This window comes from Rattus norvegicus, chromosome 4, assembly GCF_021556685.1.
Source record: "Rattus norvegicus strain SHRSP/BbbUtx chromosome 4, alternate assembly SHRSP_T2T, whole genome shotgun sequence".
NCBI classification, from domain to species: domain Eukaryota; kingdom Metazoa; phylum Chordata; class Mammalia; order Rodentia; family Muridae; genus Rattus; species Rattus norvegicus.
In genome coordinates, this window is record NC_141537.1 from 160,193,666 (window position 1) to 160,211,420 (window position 17,755).

General features: G+C 51.9%; 1 protein-coding gene across 4 annotated transcripts in view; it reads right to left on the reverse strand.

Moving 5' to 3' along the window:
• Plekhg6 (pleckstrin homology and RhoGEF domain containing G6) overlaps nt 1–14,920 on the reverse strand; it is an 18,452-nt gene extending 3,532 nt beyond the window's left edge. Inside the window, 14 exon segments of one of the 4 annotated variants that reach the window (NM_001427743.2) lie at nt 4,153–4,268; nt 4,354–4,486; nt 6,374–6,493; nt 6,809–6,946; nt 7,142–7,291; nt 7,445–7,555; nt 8,966–9,115; nt 9,435–9,485; nt 9,684–9,779; nt 10,141–10,305; nt 11,750–11,896; nt 13,081–13,291; nt 14,160–14,377; nt 14,754–14,920. In NM_001427743.2, the coding sequence (NP_001414672.1) occupies nt 4,153–4,268; nt 4,354–4,486; nt 6,374–6,493; nt 6,809–6,946; nt 7,142–7,291; nt 7,445–7,555; nt 8,966–9,115; nt 9,435–9,485; nt 9,684–9,779; nt 10,141–10,305; nt 11,750–11,896; nt 13,081–13,218 (1,515 nt within the window). In that variant the 5' untranslated portion in view covers nt 13,219–13,291; nt 14,160–14,377; nt 14,754–14,920. 4 annotated transcript variants of the gene reach the window in all.
• Between the last annotated feature and the right edge of the window lie 2,835 nt (nt 14,921–17,755).

Sequence of the window (17,755 nt, forward strand, 5' to 3'; positions counted from 1 at the left end):
CTCTCCTGGTGGAGGGTCATACATGTAAGCATAACACTGTATACATAATAAATAAATCTTTTTTAAAAAGAAATAAGAAAGAAAGAAAAGAAGGAAAGAAAGAAAGGACTGTAGTTGGAGTCTTTTATCTCCTCCCTTTGGCATCCCCACCTCAGTGGCAGCTAAGGTGCTGCATCTGACATAGAGTGGGGACCTCAAGTGTCCCCTAACCCCATACAATGCTCTCTTCTGACTGATGCTAAGTCAGCCTCCTAGCTCCATGTTTGTACTTTCTCAGAAGTGTGGAGAGTGTGAGGCAGCAGCTCTGGGGCTCCTGGGTGTCTCCAAAGCTTTGGTAGGAGATGAGGGTGAGGGCAGGGTGGGGTGGGGATGGAGGGTCAGGGTGAGACATGTTGGAGGAGGGTTGGGCAGGCATAGGAAAGTGATATCAAGGGGACAGTCTTGACAACTCTCCTTTCCCTGGCTTCCCAGTCACTGAACCAGAGCAGAGGCTGAGAGCAGGAAGCTGGCAGTCTGGGCCAGTTCCTGTGTCTCCTCCCTCTTCCCCAGTCTTCATCTTTCTACTCAGTGTGAGGTGGGGAAGGGTAGGAGCAGAAGGACGGTGGTGGAGCTGCATGGCCTGTTATGAGGAGAAGCCATGCCCTTTGCCCCACACACCCAAGTTCAGTTTGTGATGGGTGCTGAGGATAGGGTTGGTGTGAAGGGAAAGGATGAGAAGAGGAAGTCTTAGTTAAAGGACATCTGCTGACCTGTCTTCACTAAGCTTGCCCTTGACCCTCCCCAGGAAAGGCAGGGGTTGGGGAATCCCCCTGGGGGTTGGGGGACGGGGGCGTTGGTCGGGCGGGGAAATCTTCCTGGCTACAGCAAGAGGAGAGCCATGGTGAGTGGTGTGGGAAAGAAGGAGCTAGAGCATAGCTGAGATTATAGGAGCGCCCCCTCCCCCACAAAGCTGAAGAAAGAAGGGGGGAGGGCTCCCAAGCAAGATTCCTGTGGAGAATCCCCAAGAGAGAATGCCTCCTCTCTCTGCACTTCATTGGGATTACCACATCCACCCACTGTCTCCCCAGTAGTGTGGTATGACAAGAGATCTTTAGAAGGAGCTCTCCGCCTCTCAGCCACCAACACCAAAGCCGCCTTCCAGCTCTGCCCTCCTCCTCCTCCTCTTCTCTTTCCTCCTCCTCTTCTCTTTCCTCTTCTCTCTTCTTTCTTTCTCCTCCTTTCTCTTCTTCATTTTTCTGAGACTGGGTCTTTCGATGCAGCTCAGATCCAGAACTTGCTATATAGCCCAGGCTAGCCCTGAACTCACAATTCTCCTGCCTCAGCTTTGTGTGCTGAGATTATAGGAGCACCCTCTCCCTTGTGTCACAATGAAACACACCTGTAGAAACACCCACGAAGCACATGGCCTCATGCCAAGCCACTGGCTTGCTATCACTGTACCTTCCCAGACGCTTAGAAAGTTTGCCAAGAACACAGGGTGGGCTGTGGCCTGTCCTCTAAATCTTGCTTTAGTTTAATTGGCCTCACTTTCATCTCTTGGCCTTTACATTTGAGGGTTCCTGTTCCCCTCAGATGTAGTTCCTTTCCCTCCTCCCAGCCATGAAGCCTCCCCGCCCCCACTGCAAGCTCATTTTTCTGTTAAAGCGTAAGCCACCTCTGTAAGCCCTCAAGGAAGCCATCTCACTAACATTTCTGCAATGGGAAGAAGAAAAACTTTCAGCCCTGAGCAGTGAAGGGACTAAGAGATATTCTGTCACCCTTGTGTGGGGTGGTGGTGGTGGTGGTGGTGGTGGTGGTGGTGGTGGTGGTGGTGTGTGTGTGTGTGTGCACGTGTGTGTGTGTGTGTGTGTGTGTGTGTGTGTGTGTTGCAGTATTTCGGTCTTTGAGTGGCTGGGAACCTCACTGAAAGTTTGGTCATAGAGCAGAAATGACCTGCAGAGCCTAACAGAGGCTGTTATTTTGCATATGCTCACCAGCAGGTTTTACTGGTTCCCAGAAGTTCAAAGGGAGAACTTGGGAGAAGGCTTGTTCTAAGATTGGGAACCAAAGGAAAGGGAGAAATTTGAGAGGAATTTGGTAAAGGGAAGTTTACAGATGTGGTGATACAAATTTGTGGTATGCACATACACCTGCCCACCCACAAGTAAGTAAGTGAGTGAATGAACATTTTACTTCGTGAGGCTGGGAGTGGAGTGCAGGGGTCAAGTGCTTTTCCAATACAGCAGAGATGCTGGGTTTGAGCCTCAGCTCTGCCAACAAGCAAGACAAGGAGCCTCTAATGCTAATCTTTGCTATTCTGCTCCCACGGTGGGTTTGCCTGGAGAAAGCCAGGTCTGAAACCCATTCCCCAGAAAGCATAAATGTGACCTTATTTGGGGAAAGGGTCTTTGAAGATGTGATAGGACCCAAGGTGAAGATCTCAGACAGATTCCCTCATGCATTCCAGGTGGATTCTAAACTGGACGTCTGGCGTCTTTCTAAGAAAGGGAGGGAAGTCTGGGCACTGCTACATGGAGGGGAAAACTAGAGATGGGGTGCCGGGAGTTGCTGTCCCAGTTAAGGGCCACGGAAGCCATCAGCAGCTGAGACATAGGTGCTCCCCTAGGACCTGAGCAGAAAGCTCACTTCTGTCAATACCTCCAGTTTGAGCTCGTGGCCTTTAAAATTGTGAGGGACTCTATTTCTGGATGTTTTGTTTTGTTTGTGTGGAAATGTGGCTCAATCAACTCCAGGTCTTGTGCATGCTAAGCACGCACGCTCCCGCTGAGCTACACCCTAGCCCTGCTACTGTTTTTTGGGTTTTCTTGTTATTATTTTTAAAGCTGCTGACTTGTTTATAACTGACGGAGCTTTACTGATGTCTCTCTTTTTTTTTTTTTTGAACTCCTACTCTTATCCCTTAAGTCTGCCTACATCACTGCCCTGTTTAAAACCTCCACTGGCTCCATTTTGTCTACAGGACAAAGTTCAAGTTCCTAGCCTGGCCTTTAGAGACGGGCAGGATCCCGTGGTACTACCTCATGGACTCAACTTCTGCTGCACCCACCCTATACCCTGGCAATGCCAAGCAAACATCCTACTCCATTCTACACACAGTCACATACATACAGTCATATGCATACACCACATACATAATACACACAGAGTCATATGCACACACCACACATAATACAACACAATCGTATGCATAATGCACACACAGTCATGTGTATACGCACATAATATACAGTCGTGTGCATATACCACGACAAAATACATACACACAGGACACACACAGTTATATACATACACCACACACACAACACAGTCATATTCAAATACTACACATAATACATACACGGGATCATATGTGTAAACCATACACATAATACAGTCACATACACAGTCATGCATACACCACAACATAATACACACATACCACACATAATAAACACACACACACACACACACACACACACACACACACACACTCGGTGCAATGGGAGGTTTAGAGAACATGGTCCCTACTGAGCTCTAGGTGTTTGTATGACCTTGATCCAGTCCTGTTCCTGTGAGAGATGGGGCTGACTTGACACTTCCAGTCCGGTGCCTCTCTCAACACATGACTGTTTCCTCTTTCTGGATCTTTGTATAGATTCCCTTCTTCCTGCTTCGTTGTCTGTTCTGATGCAACGGTTTCTCCCCCTAACCTCCCTCAGCACCACGGCTTTTCCAGCAGACCGCTGGGATAGAAGGCATGGCCCCGTTCTGTATACTCGCTTCTGTTATTTGTATCCTGATGACTCTAATGAGCTACAGATCTGGAGGTCAGGAATTGTGTTTTCATTCTTTTCTGATTCCCTGGCACCTAGCACTAGTGCCTGCCCCGAAAAAGCACTCCATAGGTGTCTCTGAACAGAAGATAAGGTTTAGAAATTCACCATTTCAGTGTGAGGAAACCATTAGGGTGTACCAGGTGTTGGGTCGTCTCAATAGCTGCCTTGGTAGATGGCCACAGGCTTTCTCAGACTCTGGAGCGCATCCGACCTGCTGCTGGTCAAGTCTGCACCAGCACTGAGCCCAGTCTCTCTGCCCTCCTTCACCCATCTGTGATGTCAGTCCTGAGTTCCAGGGGTGCATGCTTACCCTGCTCCAAGCCTAACTGCCACCTACCTGAGCCTGCTGGGTCTTCTGCAGCCACTGTGTCCGCTCCGTTGAACTGGAACAGTGCACGGTGAGGGCACTGGAGACACACTGGAATTCCGTGAGGTGGATCAGCAGGAAGCTGTCTGCATGGAGAAGAAGCTCTGCTTTAAGGTCTGGGTCTTATCTGACCCCAATCCCGACTCTTCCTCCTCTGGAGAAGAGACATACGAGGGTCTCGAAGTGGTCGGCACACGAGTTTCTCCAGCATGAGAGGAGGACGGATGACCTTGGCTTTGTCCACCTTGCGTTGAGGTTTGGTTACTAGGAGCACGTCCGAGAAGAGGAACAGGTACACATCCATCTGCAGGTAAGGGTGCAGGAGGAAGAGGTAGGGTCAGGCAGAGTCAGGGGAGGGGCTTCTCTGGGATCCCAGCTTTCTCTTTGCCTGTGAGCGCAAGGACAAGGTCAGAACTGCAGAGCGATCAGCTGGGAGAGAGTGGACTTGGTTCCATATCTTGATTTCCAAGCAGGGAACAGAGCGGGCTGAAGGTCATACAAAGACCTAGCACTCAGGCAGGACCAGAGCCATGTCCTCCTGCCCAGCCCACCACACTTTCTCCCAGTGCTACCGTGTGTGTGTGTGTGTGTGTGTGTGTGTGTGTGTGTGTGTGTGTGTGTGTGTGTGCGCGTGTGTGTTGTGTAGTGGGTGTGAGGTATATGTGAGTGTATGGATGTTTCACTCCAGTGTGCGCATGTGTGGGAGACAGCAAGATCCTCAGTGTCTTACTCTCACTTTTTACTTTATTTCTTTGAGATGAAGTGGACTGGCCAGGGAACTCTCTCGGTTTGCTTGTCTCTTCCCAACAGTCCTGGTGCTACATATGCAAGCAACCATGCCCAGTTTTTGATTTCTTTCTTTCTTTTCTTTTCTTTTTTTTTTTTTTTTTTTGGTTCTTTTTTTTTGGAGCTGGGAACCGAACCCAGGGCCTTGCGCTTCCTAGGCAAGCGCTCTACCACTGAGCTAAATCCCCAACCCCTTCTTTCTTTTTTTAAAAAACAAAACAAAACATTTATTTTGGGGGTTGGAGAGATGGCTCAGAGGTTAAGAGCACTGACTGTTCTTCCTGAGGTTCTGAGTTCAATTCTCAGCAACCACATGGTGGCTCACAACCATCTGTAATGGGATCTGGCACCCTCTTCTGGTGTGTCTGAAGACAACTACAGTGTACTCAACATACATTTTAAAAAATTAAGTTAAATTAAATAAAAAATTTTTTCTTTTCTTTTTTTTTTTTTTTTTGGAGCTGGGGACCGAACCCAGGGCCTTGCACTTGCTAGGCAAGCGCTCTACCACTGAGCTAAATCCCCAACCCCAATAAAAAATTTTTTAAAAAAATCATAAACCATTTATTTTATTTAGTGTGTGTGACTGTGTGGGAGTATGTGCATGTAAGTGAAGGTGTTCCAGGAAGCCAGAGGAGAGTTTTAGATCCTCCTCTGGTGCTAAGTTACAGGCAATAACAAACCACCACCAATGGGTGGTGACCACTGGACTTCCGCAAGACCAGCAAGCACTCTAAGCTACTGAGCTGTCTCTCTAGCCCCTAGGCTCAGTTCCTTAAGAAGGTGTTGAGGATTCAAATGTAGGTTCTCACGTTTTGTTTGATGTTTGGATCCCGTTTGGAAACTGCGGCTTCTTGATTTTTTTCTTTGAAGGAGATATTTGTTTTATTTTTTATTTTTATTTATCTGTGAGTACACTGTCACTGTCTTCAGACACACCAGAAGAGGGCATCGGATCCCATTACAGATGGTTGTGAGCCACCATGTGGTTTCTGGGATCTGAACTCAGGACCTCCGGAAGGCAATCCTCGCTCTTAACCGCCGAGCCATCTCTCCAGCCCTGTTTATTTTGTTTTATGTGGATGCATGTTTTGCCTTCATGAATCTGTCTGTGTAGCACATGTATGTATGCGGTGCCTGGAGATGCCAGTCCCTTGAGCTGGAGTTACAGACAACTGTGAGTGGCCATGTGGGTCCTGAAAACTGAAACTGGGTCTTCTGCAAGAGCAGCAAGTGCCCTTAACTGCTGAGCCATCGCTCTCTATCCCCAGGTCCGCATACCTAAAGAGCAAACGATCTTACCCACCAAGCCACCTCCCTTATTCCTGTTTCCAGCTCCTTTGCCTCTCATCCCTGTGTCCTTACATGTCTTCTCCTCTGTCACCTCTATGCATGGTACCCTCACCTTCCCTTCTCGCCCTTCCTTCATCCGCACAGGCCCTTCCAGCAACAGCTGCCTGGTGTTCTCAGGGGCAACCCCTTCTATAGGAGTCATCAGATCCAGGGTGGAGAACTGACGCAGGTGCTAAGGGAACAACAGAGAGCAAGCAGAAAAGGGATCAGGGCATCCTGCGGGCGTGCCTCTCCATCCCAACCCGCGGTGGCTCCTTGTGCTGGGACTGGTCCATCCTTTCTGAACCGGGAGCCACAGCAGACATCCCAGGGTTCCCTCTTTACTCTTCCCATCTACCCTTTGGGCTCCTCCCACAGAAAGGAACGGACACACCCGACTGTGGCACTCAGGTACTTGTGTTCTCTGTCAGGCTTCTCCTCCATCTGCTTTCCCTGGAGCCTGGCATTTTCGGAGCCCCTCCCCCCATCCCCCACCCCGTTTCCTCACCTTCTCCACCTCCTCGCTGGAGGGCTCCAGCACCTCATAGGGTCCTATGCGCTGGGCCACAGCCATTAAACTCTCCTGCTCTTCACCCCGTCGGACCAGCCCATTTATGTGTTGCAGGAAGGACTCCACGGCTACGATCTTAGGGTGTGAGAAGCAGAAGGAGGTACAGCTGAGCCCGGCTTCCCCATTCAATGGTAGCCAGAGCGCTCTAAAATAGGTCTAGTCAGTCAGCACTGTATGAGGAATGAGACCTCCGGGGATTTCTACAGATCACTTCTTACCCACCCACCAGCCCCCACCACACAAGGACCCTGGCCCCACCTAAATACCTACCATGTTGTCCAGGGCCAGCTGGGCTCGGGGCTCAGGGCTTCTCTTGAGCACAGCCTGCAGCAGCAGTGGGTATTTGGTGATGCGCTGGTGAGGCTTGATGAGCAAGTCACCCAGTGTCTGTCTTCCGGAGCGCTTGTGTTTTTCACACCACTGCAGGGGAGGGGGCAGAGCTCAGGAGTGTACAGGGCCCTTCCTGCCTGCACTTCCAGTAACCCAGCCTTGCACCCGGCGGAAGCCTGGCATGACCTGGCTGTGCAATTGCACCCTCCCCCATCGGAGCCCCTGTGCTCCACAGCACCCCACCTGCACGAAGGTGCGGAACAGCGGGTTCCTGTCTTGCTGCTCCCGCGCATAAGCCATGGTCTGCTTTACTCGAAGGCAGTACTGGATATAGGGCTGGAACCGCTGGCCAAACTGGAGGAACAAATTAGGCAGGGGAGGCCGTGAATAAACTCTGGCTGTGGAACGTGGCTGTAGGCTGAGGAGAGAACCTCACACAGTCCCTCAGGGAAGCCTCTGCCAGCTTCCAACTCCCTAGACATCTCCCACAACTGGACCCCTCATTCTGTCCTCCAGAGAGGAACTGACACCCGGAGAGGCAGACCCTGGTCACTCCTGGAGTTCGTTCTCTCTGTGGTACTGTCTGTACCTGCTCCTCCAGACTCACTCTCTCGCCATCAATAATTCAACCTAACTTGTTTTCGGGACACTGGGGCTCCTGTTTCTATGACCTGAAAGTTGCCCAGAAGCTCTGCTCTAAAGGAAGAGGGTGCCAAGGCTCCCAGGAAACTGCCTGACCTAGCTTTGCACGCCATCCCAGTGTTTCCTGCTGACTCAGAGACACTGTGGAAGAAAGTCTAGCCCTAGGCTAGCTCTTTTTCTCACATTCAATGCCTCCGGGATCTCCTTACTTAGGTAGCATTGTTTAAGAGGCATTTTATTAAATTTATTTATTTTATTTTGTGTGTATGTGTGTTTCACCTGTGTGTGTGTGTGTGTGTGTGTGTGTGTGTGTGTGTGTGTGTGTACCATGTACCTTCCTGGTTCTCTTAGAGGTCAGGCCAGGTCCCCTTGAACCAGTTACAGATGGTTGTGAGCCACCAGGTAGGTGCTGGGAAACAGACCCAGGTCCTCTGCAAGAGCAGCAAGTGTTCATGACTATGGAGCCACCTCTCTAGCCCTTTAGACCGAGGTCTTGCTCTTAGCTGTTTGCTGATGGGTCTCAATGAAATCATTAATGTTTTATAGCCGCCAAGTGACGCACATTTGTTATTACAGCACTTGAAGAGCTAAGGCAGGGAGAGCTTGTATTTGAGGCTAGCCTGGGCAACATTGTCTTTAAAACAAAACAAAACAAGACAAAACAAGAACCAGGTGGAGATGGTGCATGCCTTTAATCCTGGCACTCAGGAGGCAGGCAGAGGCTGGTGGATCTTTGTGAATTTGAGGCCAGCCTGGTCTATAGAGTGAGTTCCAGGATAGCTAGGGCTACATAGGAAATCTTGTCTCAAAAAAAAAAACAACCAACCAAACAAACAAATAAAAACAATAACAAAAACTTCAAAATTAATAATGATAATAATAATAAATAAAAAGGAACACAAATACAAATTGTAGAGTTGATGAGAGCACCCCTCCCCCACCTCCTAGGTATATTTTCATTTCATAAGAGTCCCTAGAAGACCAAAGAGCCTTTGGGACAGGTCACATTTGTGGAATGGAGTGAAGGAGATGTGGTTGTATATTAGAGTCGGGCTGGGGTGTGCCCTGTGGATTCTTTTGAGTTGCCCTCATCCTGATCTTTCTGGGTCTCCCCAGACTCACTGTCAGGAAGCCATTTTGTAAGCTGACAGGGTCCAAAGGTTGGCCAGAAGTACGAGTGTCTTCCAGGATGGGCTGCAACACCTCCTCCCAAAATCTCCGGTGAGTTCTAATCAGTTTGGGGACATTTCCAAAGAGGGTCTCAGCTGACACCTGGAAGGAGTGAGCAGAACTCTGTAACAGACTTTTGTCACAGTCAGGGAGGGACAGGTGAAGACTTTTAGCTTGAGTGACAGGGCTGGGAAGGAAGGGAAAAGCCTGACAGTGGCCTGGAAGATCCTTGGGAGTCCCTCTGTCCCACCCCGCCCCCACGGCATCAGGGGAGCTAGGGGCCTGTGGCCTGCTGAGGGTCTAATGCAAATGGAAAATATAGGGAAACTAGGGACGTCTCAGAAAACAGGGCTGTGGGAATTCAGACTGTGCAGCCTGGAGAACTCCCCGAGACCCTGCCTCCTTCTATGCTTCCACTCACCTCAGTCAGGAGTCCCACCCGCTGCAAATTCAGCAGACCAGCTGCCAGGAGCTAGAGGCAGGGAGGAAGACAGAGACTCAGCCCCTCACCTTCCTCCTTCAGGGTCCTCCCAGCACTGCCATCTCCAGTCTCCTCTCTCCTGAGCAGGTCCTGCCTCCCAGACCTCATCCCAGCCCTTCTGCTCTGGGAGGATGGAGATAACACTAAGGACCCAGGTTGGGGTGGGGGGTGGGGTTGAAGGTGGCTCACATCAGTCATGATCTTCAGCTTTCTCAGGTAGATCAGCTCAGTGGTCAGGAGCTCCCACAGTGCTTCCTGCTGGTGGCAAAGCTCGCGATTCATCTCCTGAGGGGGACAGTGCTGGTTCACTTGGGGAACGCTGATGAGAGCAGGTGCCATTTGTTAAGTGCTAGATCCGCGCCACGGATTCTGGTCCCTTTACCCAGGACCTTGTCATTTTAGCCAGTCCTCTAGTTTGTAGGAGACATCACCACCATTTTCCTTATGAAGCCAGTGAGGCTCGGGGAGGTTCCCTGTCATAACCAAGGTGGTGGAGCTGGGATTTGAACAAGATTTCTGGAGGTTTTCCCGTCTACGTGCTGTATCCCAAGGCCTTTGTCTTCTTTAGGCCAGAAGTGAAATTCATGCTTGTGTGTGTGGAGGAGGGTCTGAAGCATTGTGGGGATGTATACCGTTTCAAGCCCACCTTGTGTCCTAGCACCAGCTCCTTCCAGGACTTTTCAATGGTCAGGGCACTGTCACCCCCCTCTCCTATCTCCCAGTGTCGCCGATCCTCCGGTGGCAGGCGGGGCATCCCAAACATGCTGAATGTATGCAGTCTCACTTCTAGCTCATGGGCCTTGGAGACTTCCTGGGAGAGCAGGGAAGATGGTTAGCCTGTCATGTCCTCAACGTCTGGTGCCCAGGCTCTGGAAGGGCTACATGCACACACGCACGGATACACATGTGTGCCTGGTAGGGCAATAACTAGGTTTGTTATTGCCCAGGAAGTCAAGTCCCAGTTTTGTTTGCAGAAAGATTCCAAGGTAGAGGGGTTTGAGGGGACCTCCCTGACCAGAATTAGAAGTTTCCTAATTCAGAATAGGGGTGAGGGGCACAATCAGACTTCTCAGAGTAGTCTTCAAGAATTGATTTTCTTTACTTAAAAAAAAGAAAGAAAGAAAAAGAAAGGAAAGAAAAAAATCAGTTTTTGGTTGTGCTGTAAATCGAATCCAGGACCTTCTGCATGCTTCTACCACTAAGATATACACCCCAGACTGAGGGGCCTTCAAGCAGGGACCAGGACGAGACTTATGAAAGTCTTGCTGGGTGGTGGTGGTGTGTGCCTTTAATCCAAGCACTTGAAGGACGAGGCAAGTGGACTGCTATGAGTTTGAGGTTAGCCTGGTCTACAGAGTGAGTTCCAGGATAGCCAGGGCTACACAGAGAAACCTTCTCTTGAAAACAAAACAAAACAAAACCACCAACAACAAAATAAAACAAAAAAGCACGGTGTCAGGTAACACCGGGACATAAAGTGGACACATTTTTGTTTGGTTTTAGGTGGGGATTTGCTATGCAGCTTAGGCTACCCTTGAACTTGCAACCCTCCTGCCTCAGCCTCCGGTGTGCAGAGATTGTAAATGTGAATCATCACACTTGGCTCAAAACAGAGATATTTATGAAGCATCATGCTTTAAAATTGTTTGTTGTAAGTGGTTTTGGTGTCAAATAATGTGGGAACAAATAATCTTTATGTCCACTCTGCCCTTCTTGTGACATGGGAGGAAGTGGTAGGGCTCCTAGCTGGGATGAAGGATGCTACGGGAGAGTAGGGATGAATAGAGTGCCCCCAGATCACATAGTATTTGGTAATTTCCAAAAGCTGTGAGTTTATTTTTATTTTATGTGCTCCGGTGTTTTGCCCACATGTATGTCTATGTGAGGGTATCAGGTCCCCTGGAAATGGAGTTACAGACAGTTGTGAGCTGTTGTGTCTGTTGGTGCTGGGAATTGGACCCAGGTCCTCTGGAAGAAACGTCCGTACTCTTAACTGCCGAGCCATCTCTCCAGCCCCCAAAGCAGGGAATTTAATATTAATAGTTCAGTCTCATGGGATCCAGCGTATCAGCCACGCACAGAGCTTCTTCTGGAGAGTGCCTCTGCAGAGAGCTGTGCCTGTCTGACTTCTCAAAGGTGCTTGCTCTCAGAGGTGTCTCTCTCTCTCTCTCTCTCTCTCTCTCTCTCTCTCTCTCTCTCTCTGCCATCGTGGCTGGGACTGTGAGCATTGGGACAGAAGTCAAGGGAATCCTTACCTTGAATTTGGGGAAGTAAGGTGAGCCAACCCCAAAATAGTTTCCATGTCTCTTCTCTGGGTCTGGTTCCTGAGGAGACAGGCCTCGGGTCTGGCCGGAACCCTTGGCAAAGGGGACATAGTGCTGTAGGCGTCGGCGACTAAGGTCCTGGGGGAGGAGAAGACAGAGGATGTTCTGGGAGTACCAGAAATACTAGAGAGGTGGTAAGGAATGAGCTTGGCTCGGTCCGTCACCCTTGCCCCTGCACGCTGGGCTGGCTCACTGCTCTCATCAAACCAGTTTGGTGTGAGTTGCTGCTGCTTTGAGTCACTGCTGCTGCTGCCAGGGAGGCCAAGTTCAGCTGGGCAGGGGCATGCCTGCCTGGCTCCTGAGGGAACCTGGAGGTAGAGGCTGAGGCCTCCTGCAGAGCTGGTACACAGGCACACACACGCCTGGGCTCTGCATTGGCTGCCCAGCTTCTGCCCCGCTCTACACATGCCTTCTGTGCCACGGACTCACAGGAACAGTGGATAATCTGTGCTGTGCTCTGAGTTCATCCCTTGGTGGGCGGCTGGGCTCCCTCACATGTGGGAATGAGAGACCACAAAGGTTCAGCCTCTTCCCTAGGGCCTGCAGCTAGCGTCCTATGCCACTGGGAGTTGCTGCCCTTCTGTGTTAGAGGTTGAAGCCACAAGTCTCCTCCCAAGGCAGGCCTGGTCACATTCTTTGTCTGCCTTGGCCTGAATGGCCTCACATACTTCCTAGTGTCCCTTTCTGCCCTCTGCCTGGGCAAGTCTCTGTTTCCAGGGGTGGAATCCTCTAGGGAGGCAGGGAATACCCCCAGCTAGAAGAGGAACTGTTCTTAAGGAAGCACTGAGGGCAGAAACAGCCTAAGCCCTGGCTTCCACACCCCTTTCCTCTACGAGGCTTGGAAGTGGGCCGGGCAGGTGGAGCCAGGGGCGGGACGGTGACCCTTCAGGCCACTCCCCCGCCTCCCCTGTGAGAACAGGGGCACCCTGAACCTTTGCTCTTCTTCAGCCCTGACTCAGGGAGCTTCTGACTCCTCCCAGCTCAAGTAGAGACTGAAAGATGCCTTTCCCCGATGCAATGGTAACTCAGAAATGCTTCCCAATCCCTCTTCTGAGCTCCCTGCCTCTCCCACTCTGTTGTCTGGGGCTGGGTGTCCTGGCCCAGGCACTGCCCCCTCCCTCACCCTAGCAACCCCGGAAAGTGGAGGAGGTTAAGGGACAAGAATAGAGCAGCCTGTGAAACTAGAAGGGGACAGACTTCAAAGCCTTGGTGTCATCCCTCCTGCCCCACCCAGGTCACCTTCCGGGCACAGGCCAACTCACCAATGCAGGACCTCCTCTGGGATATGTATTCCCAGCAGAACTCTGGGCAGAGGTCTGGTGACGGCCCCCATAAGTCTCAATTCGGGAAGCAACCAGGCCTTGGAGGGGGCCCTCATTTGGAGGATCAAAGGTTTGCATTGTTTCTTTCCTGAGTTACCCCCAGAGGATCATATCTCCAATGTCCAGGAGAAAGGGGTGGGGGTCCCCTTTTCTGCAAGACAGAAAGCCCAGGCTGTATTAGTAAGGAATGTCTCCGCTGGTCAGACAGCAAGGAAAGACCAGAGTGGGGAGGAAGAGGGCCAGGTGGTGATCACTTGAGGGAGGAGGGGTGTGTGCTAACTACAGGTTAGTAGAGGGAAGGCAGGTCCAGGTGCAGGCTGGGTAGGAACATCTGCTTTACAAGTGGGAAACATCCACACTTCAGCCTCAGAGGATGCTGTAGCCTCAAGAGCAGCTGGGAGCAAGGGTCGCAGGCATGTCTAGCACTCTAGATAGCCGCAGGTAGCCGGGTCCTCTCGCACTTAGGTGTCTCCTTTCTTGCATTGCCTTTGTCAACACTGCACAAACTCCATGAACTGGGAGGGGTAAAACTGACTCGAGACAGCCAAGAGGGTCCCTCGTGTTGGGACAGACTGTGGGCTAAGAACGGCTTTTATTTTCTTTCCTGATTTGAGACAGGAGGGTCTCATAGCTCGGGCTGACCTGGAACACACTGTGTAACTCAGGTTAGACCACCTTCCAACTCTGCATTCCCCTGACTGAATTCCTAGAGGACGGTGATCACAGACATATTCCACTGGGCTTGGCAACGTTTACGTTTTTAAATAGTAGGGGGGAAAGCTAATAATAATAATAATAATAATTAATAATAATAATGTTTGGGGGAAATGAAAAACAATACACACAGTTCCCATGCCATGAGTTACATCTAGTTTTATCACGGTTCAGCCATCCGGTCACCCTTACTGGTTGGGCTGCCATCCATGGCTGCTTTTCTGTTAGTCGCAACTGAGACTCAGTAGGCAAGAGGCTCTACAATAAATCTTGTCCCTTTCCTGAGAAGTCTGCGCACCCCTTACCTGGACCCCCACGTCCACGCACAATCTGGCGAAGTCGGGAGAACTGTCAGACAGGGTCTGTAGAGACGAGCCTAGTTGAGGCAACCCGCTGCACTCCCACTAAGTTCGGTCTTTCCCAGCCTCTGAGGACACCACCATGGAGCTGCAAGTCAGATGCCGGACTCCACCCCTCTTTTCCAGACCTGGATGGAAGACCCATCCCTTGCAGTAGGCAGGGCCTGAGGAGAAGAGGCCCTTAATGGGAGTTGGACTCAATAACACACACTATACAGGGGCTGGTTTCCCATCGGCTGGTCCCTGAGCACCTCCTTTTCTCTCCCCTAACTTTCTCTGACTTCTGCGCAGAGGAGATTGCTCATTACGTCTCTCGCCCCGGGGCAACAACAGTTCAGCCCCTGAGGGCAGTCCCCCGCCCTTCCCTCCCCCGCTTCCCTTACTATCCCTCCCCACTCCCACCCTTTCTATCTTTTCCCAGGCCCAGTTTTTCTCCCTCCCTCTTTCCCGGCCTCCTTCCCTCCTCCTTCTGAGGCCTGGCGACCCTGTCCCAGATCCCCGGGTCCCTGTCCACTGGCACTCGCCCTCTCAAGTGCTCACCTGTGAGCGCAGGTGTCCGGGCTTCCGCTGTCCTTGATGCCCGCTGGATCCGGTGGGAATCCGGGTCGTTGTCAGCTTCTTTGGCGATGGCAGTCCCACTGTCCCAGCCTGGGGACTAGGACCGAGCGGCCCGCGGGACCAGGCAGCACGGGGCCGGGAGGGGAGGTGAAGGTGGCGGCAGAGGGGCGGGACGCGGGCTGGCACCTCCCCCTCCCTGGGAGCCGTGCAGCGTCGCGGTCCCGGTCACCCGGACGGAGCCGGACTCCGGTACACCAACCCCAGACCAGGAGTGCTCACTTCGCGGTGTGTGCCTTCTCCCTTTCTTTTGCACCTGAACTAGTCAGCAATCTGTCACCTGGTCGGGGTCAGGGGCTGGAACCAGTGCCACCCGCAGGCCACCAGCGCGTCTTCCCTTCCCGGCCAGACCCCTGCCAGGCGCCAGGGTAATGAGGGGTAAATGAGAGGTTGGGCGCCGCTACGCGGAGGCGGTGAGGTAATGACCAAGTGACTTGTGGCAGGTAACCTTCCCTGCGTTGCACCCTTTCCCCTCTTGCCTGTCCTAGACCGTTACCCTGAAAGGGAGCCAGCCTAGCATCAGGAAGGGCGTAGGCCCAGGGATCCTCGTCACTATGGCCGTCCTCTGGCCATGGAGTAGAGTCCAAAGTGTAGCCCTTATCTCCAGTGGACTTGCTGGCCTTCCCTGGCAACAGGGCGGAAGGTTCTGTGGACTTTGCGTTTGATTCAGGGAGGGGTCTGGGGCCAGGCTTAGCCCATACCCAACAGTCCTCCCATTACCTAAGCCTGGAAGGAGGGTGATACCAGGTGAGGGCACCTTCCCACCGTACTGCCCTTGGGCCAGCGTGGCTTTCCTAAAGGCTACAAACTGAACAGTTTCTCCAAAGTGGTACAGCACTGGTTGGAGGTGATGTGAAAGCCCCACCCCCTCATCCACACCCCGCCCCACATTCCCAAGTCACGTTGTCTGGTCTGAGGGAAGAAATGAGAGGCATCATCTCATGGATGTGTGATCCAGAGGCAGTCGTCTCTGTAGAGGCGTGGGCAGGTCTGAGGTCCACTTTGGGATCTTCCTTCTGCCAATGGACTGGACTGACACAACCTCTCACCACACAAAGCATCCCAAAGTCCTCAAAACCCTTTCAGAAGTGTTCAGAGCCGGGTTGGGGGTGGGGGTGGGGAGGGTGAAGGGGTGGGAGTGGGGGGTTGGGGGGGATGCTGTAATTCTCACCCTCTCCCATGGCGAGAGGCAACCTTTATTGGTTATTTGAATGTGTGTTCCTGTTCTCAGCCACAATTTGCTCTCCAGTGTTGTTTTTCAAATTATGATGTGGTGAGGTTTCAGCGTTACAGAGGAGCCCTCTGGTTACCTCCATCCTGCATCCTGCCCCCAGCTGTGTGCCCTGGGGGGAAGGAGTTGGATCCCTGCTTGTTAAGGATGTAGTGTTTGCCTGTTCCTAGCAGTCACACTGTGCGGGGCCAGGAGAAGAGGAAGACATATGCAGTGACTGTGAGTAGCCGTGGGAGAGAGTTAAGGAACCAGTTGGTGGTGATTACTGGCCATATTAAATGACACCCTGGAGATGGTCGGGGCTGAGGGCTCTTGGCTCCTCCTCCCACTGTTTCCCAGATAAAGGTGGAAGGAGAAGAAAGAGGGAAATTGGAGTTGAGAGGGTGACAGAGACAATCCTGGACTTCCACCCCCCCACCCCTGCCCCCCCTCCACCCCCCCCCACCTGGGATGAGCTGCTGATGCCTCCCATAGACCCAGGCAGAGTTAACCCTTTCCCTTCCCTCAGGACTGAGGTCCCACCTCCACCTCCCAGTGCCCCTGGGGCCTGTATCAAGTCTCCCTGGGAGGAGAGGTTCCCAGACACAGCTAAAGACAGAGGTGTGGCCAGCTCCTGGTGTGTGGGCAGGTGGACTCAAAGGCTTTCTTGGTTCGTTCCTTCTATTCTGGCTCTGTCTGGCCGTCCTTTCTACAACCAAGCTCTTCTGAACTGGGGAGGGCAGACTCCTGGGGCGGGCTGAGAAGGAAGCACAAGCAGAGAGGAACTGAATCCTCACTCGACTGAAGACTAGGGTGCCAGAGGCTGAACCTCTGCCAGGAGGGGCTGGGAGTCACTGGTTAGAACACAGGGGACCTTCTGGATACCTCTTTCCTTTTTCTGTTTCCTTAGAAGTTCCCAGTAGCCAGAACATGGGTCACATTCTTTGACCATGCCTCAGTTTCCTCCCTGGGCCAGATGCTCTTCATCAGGCTCCCAGCTGATGAGGTGTCCTGGGATCTGAGTTTGGAGGATCGAAAGGCTCTGTCTGAAAGGTAACTTTGGGGCCCAGCGGTGAATCTGCGGGGTAGGCACAAAGCTTCAAGAGGCGGGAAGGTGCCAAAGATGAACTGAGCTTTAAGTTCGACCCAGTCCACATCCCTGGGGAGAGGTGGGCCATCTTTGTTAATGAGGTGCTAGGAGTTACTAGCCACAGGAGGCAGCCAATGGGACTCATGTCTTTTCTGAAGAGTTGGGGACAGACTGGGGGCTTGAGCAGGTCATGGAAGACAATGCATGCAAGGCAGCTGGGTCACTGGTGCCTTCCGTTGGCCTTGGCCTCCCGTTGTTCTCCCTGCCTTGCTTCCTCCTGTCCCCCTGTGGGAGGTCTCAGGAATCTTGAGATAAATGAGAGAATGCCACCCAGACTCAGGGACCTCCAGACTTGTGGAGAGACAGATGGGTAGACAGAACCTTGATAAAGGTAGACATAGACTTAATGGGCTGGAAACCATGAGCACACGTAAGAGGGACCAGCTCCTACATAGGAAGGAAGGCTTCATGGAGGAGTTGAGCTTTGTACTGAGACCACAGTGCTGAGTGCAAACGGTGATGCTGGCGGGGCTGCAGGAAGGACACTTTTGGGACAAAGGATGAACAAAGACCCATGATGTGGAAGAGCTTTCATGTAAAGGAGCTGGGAGCTGGGAGCTGAGTGTG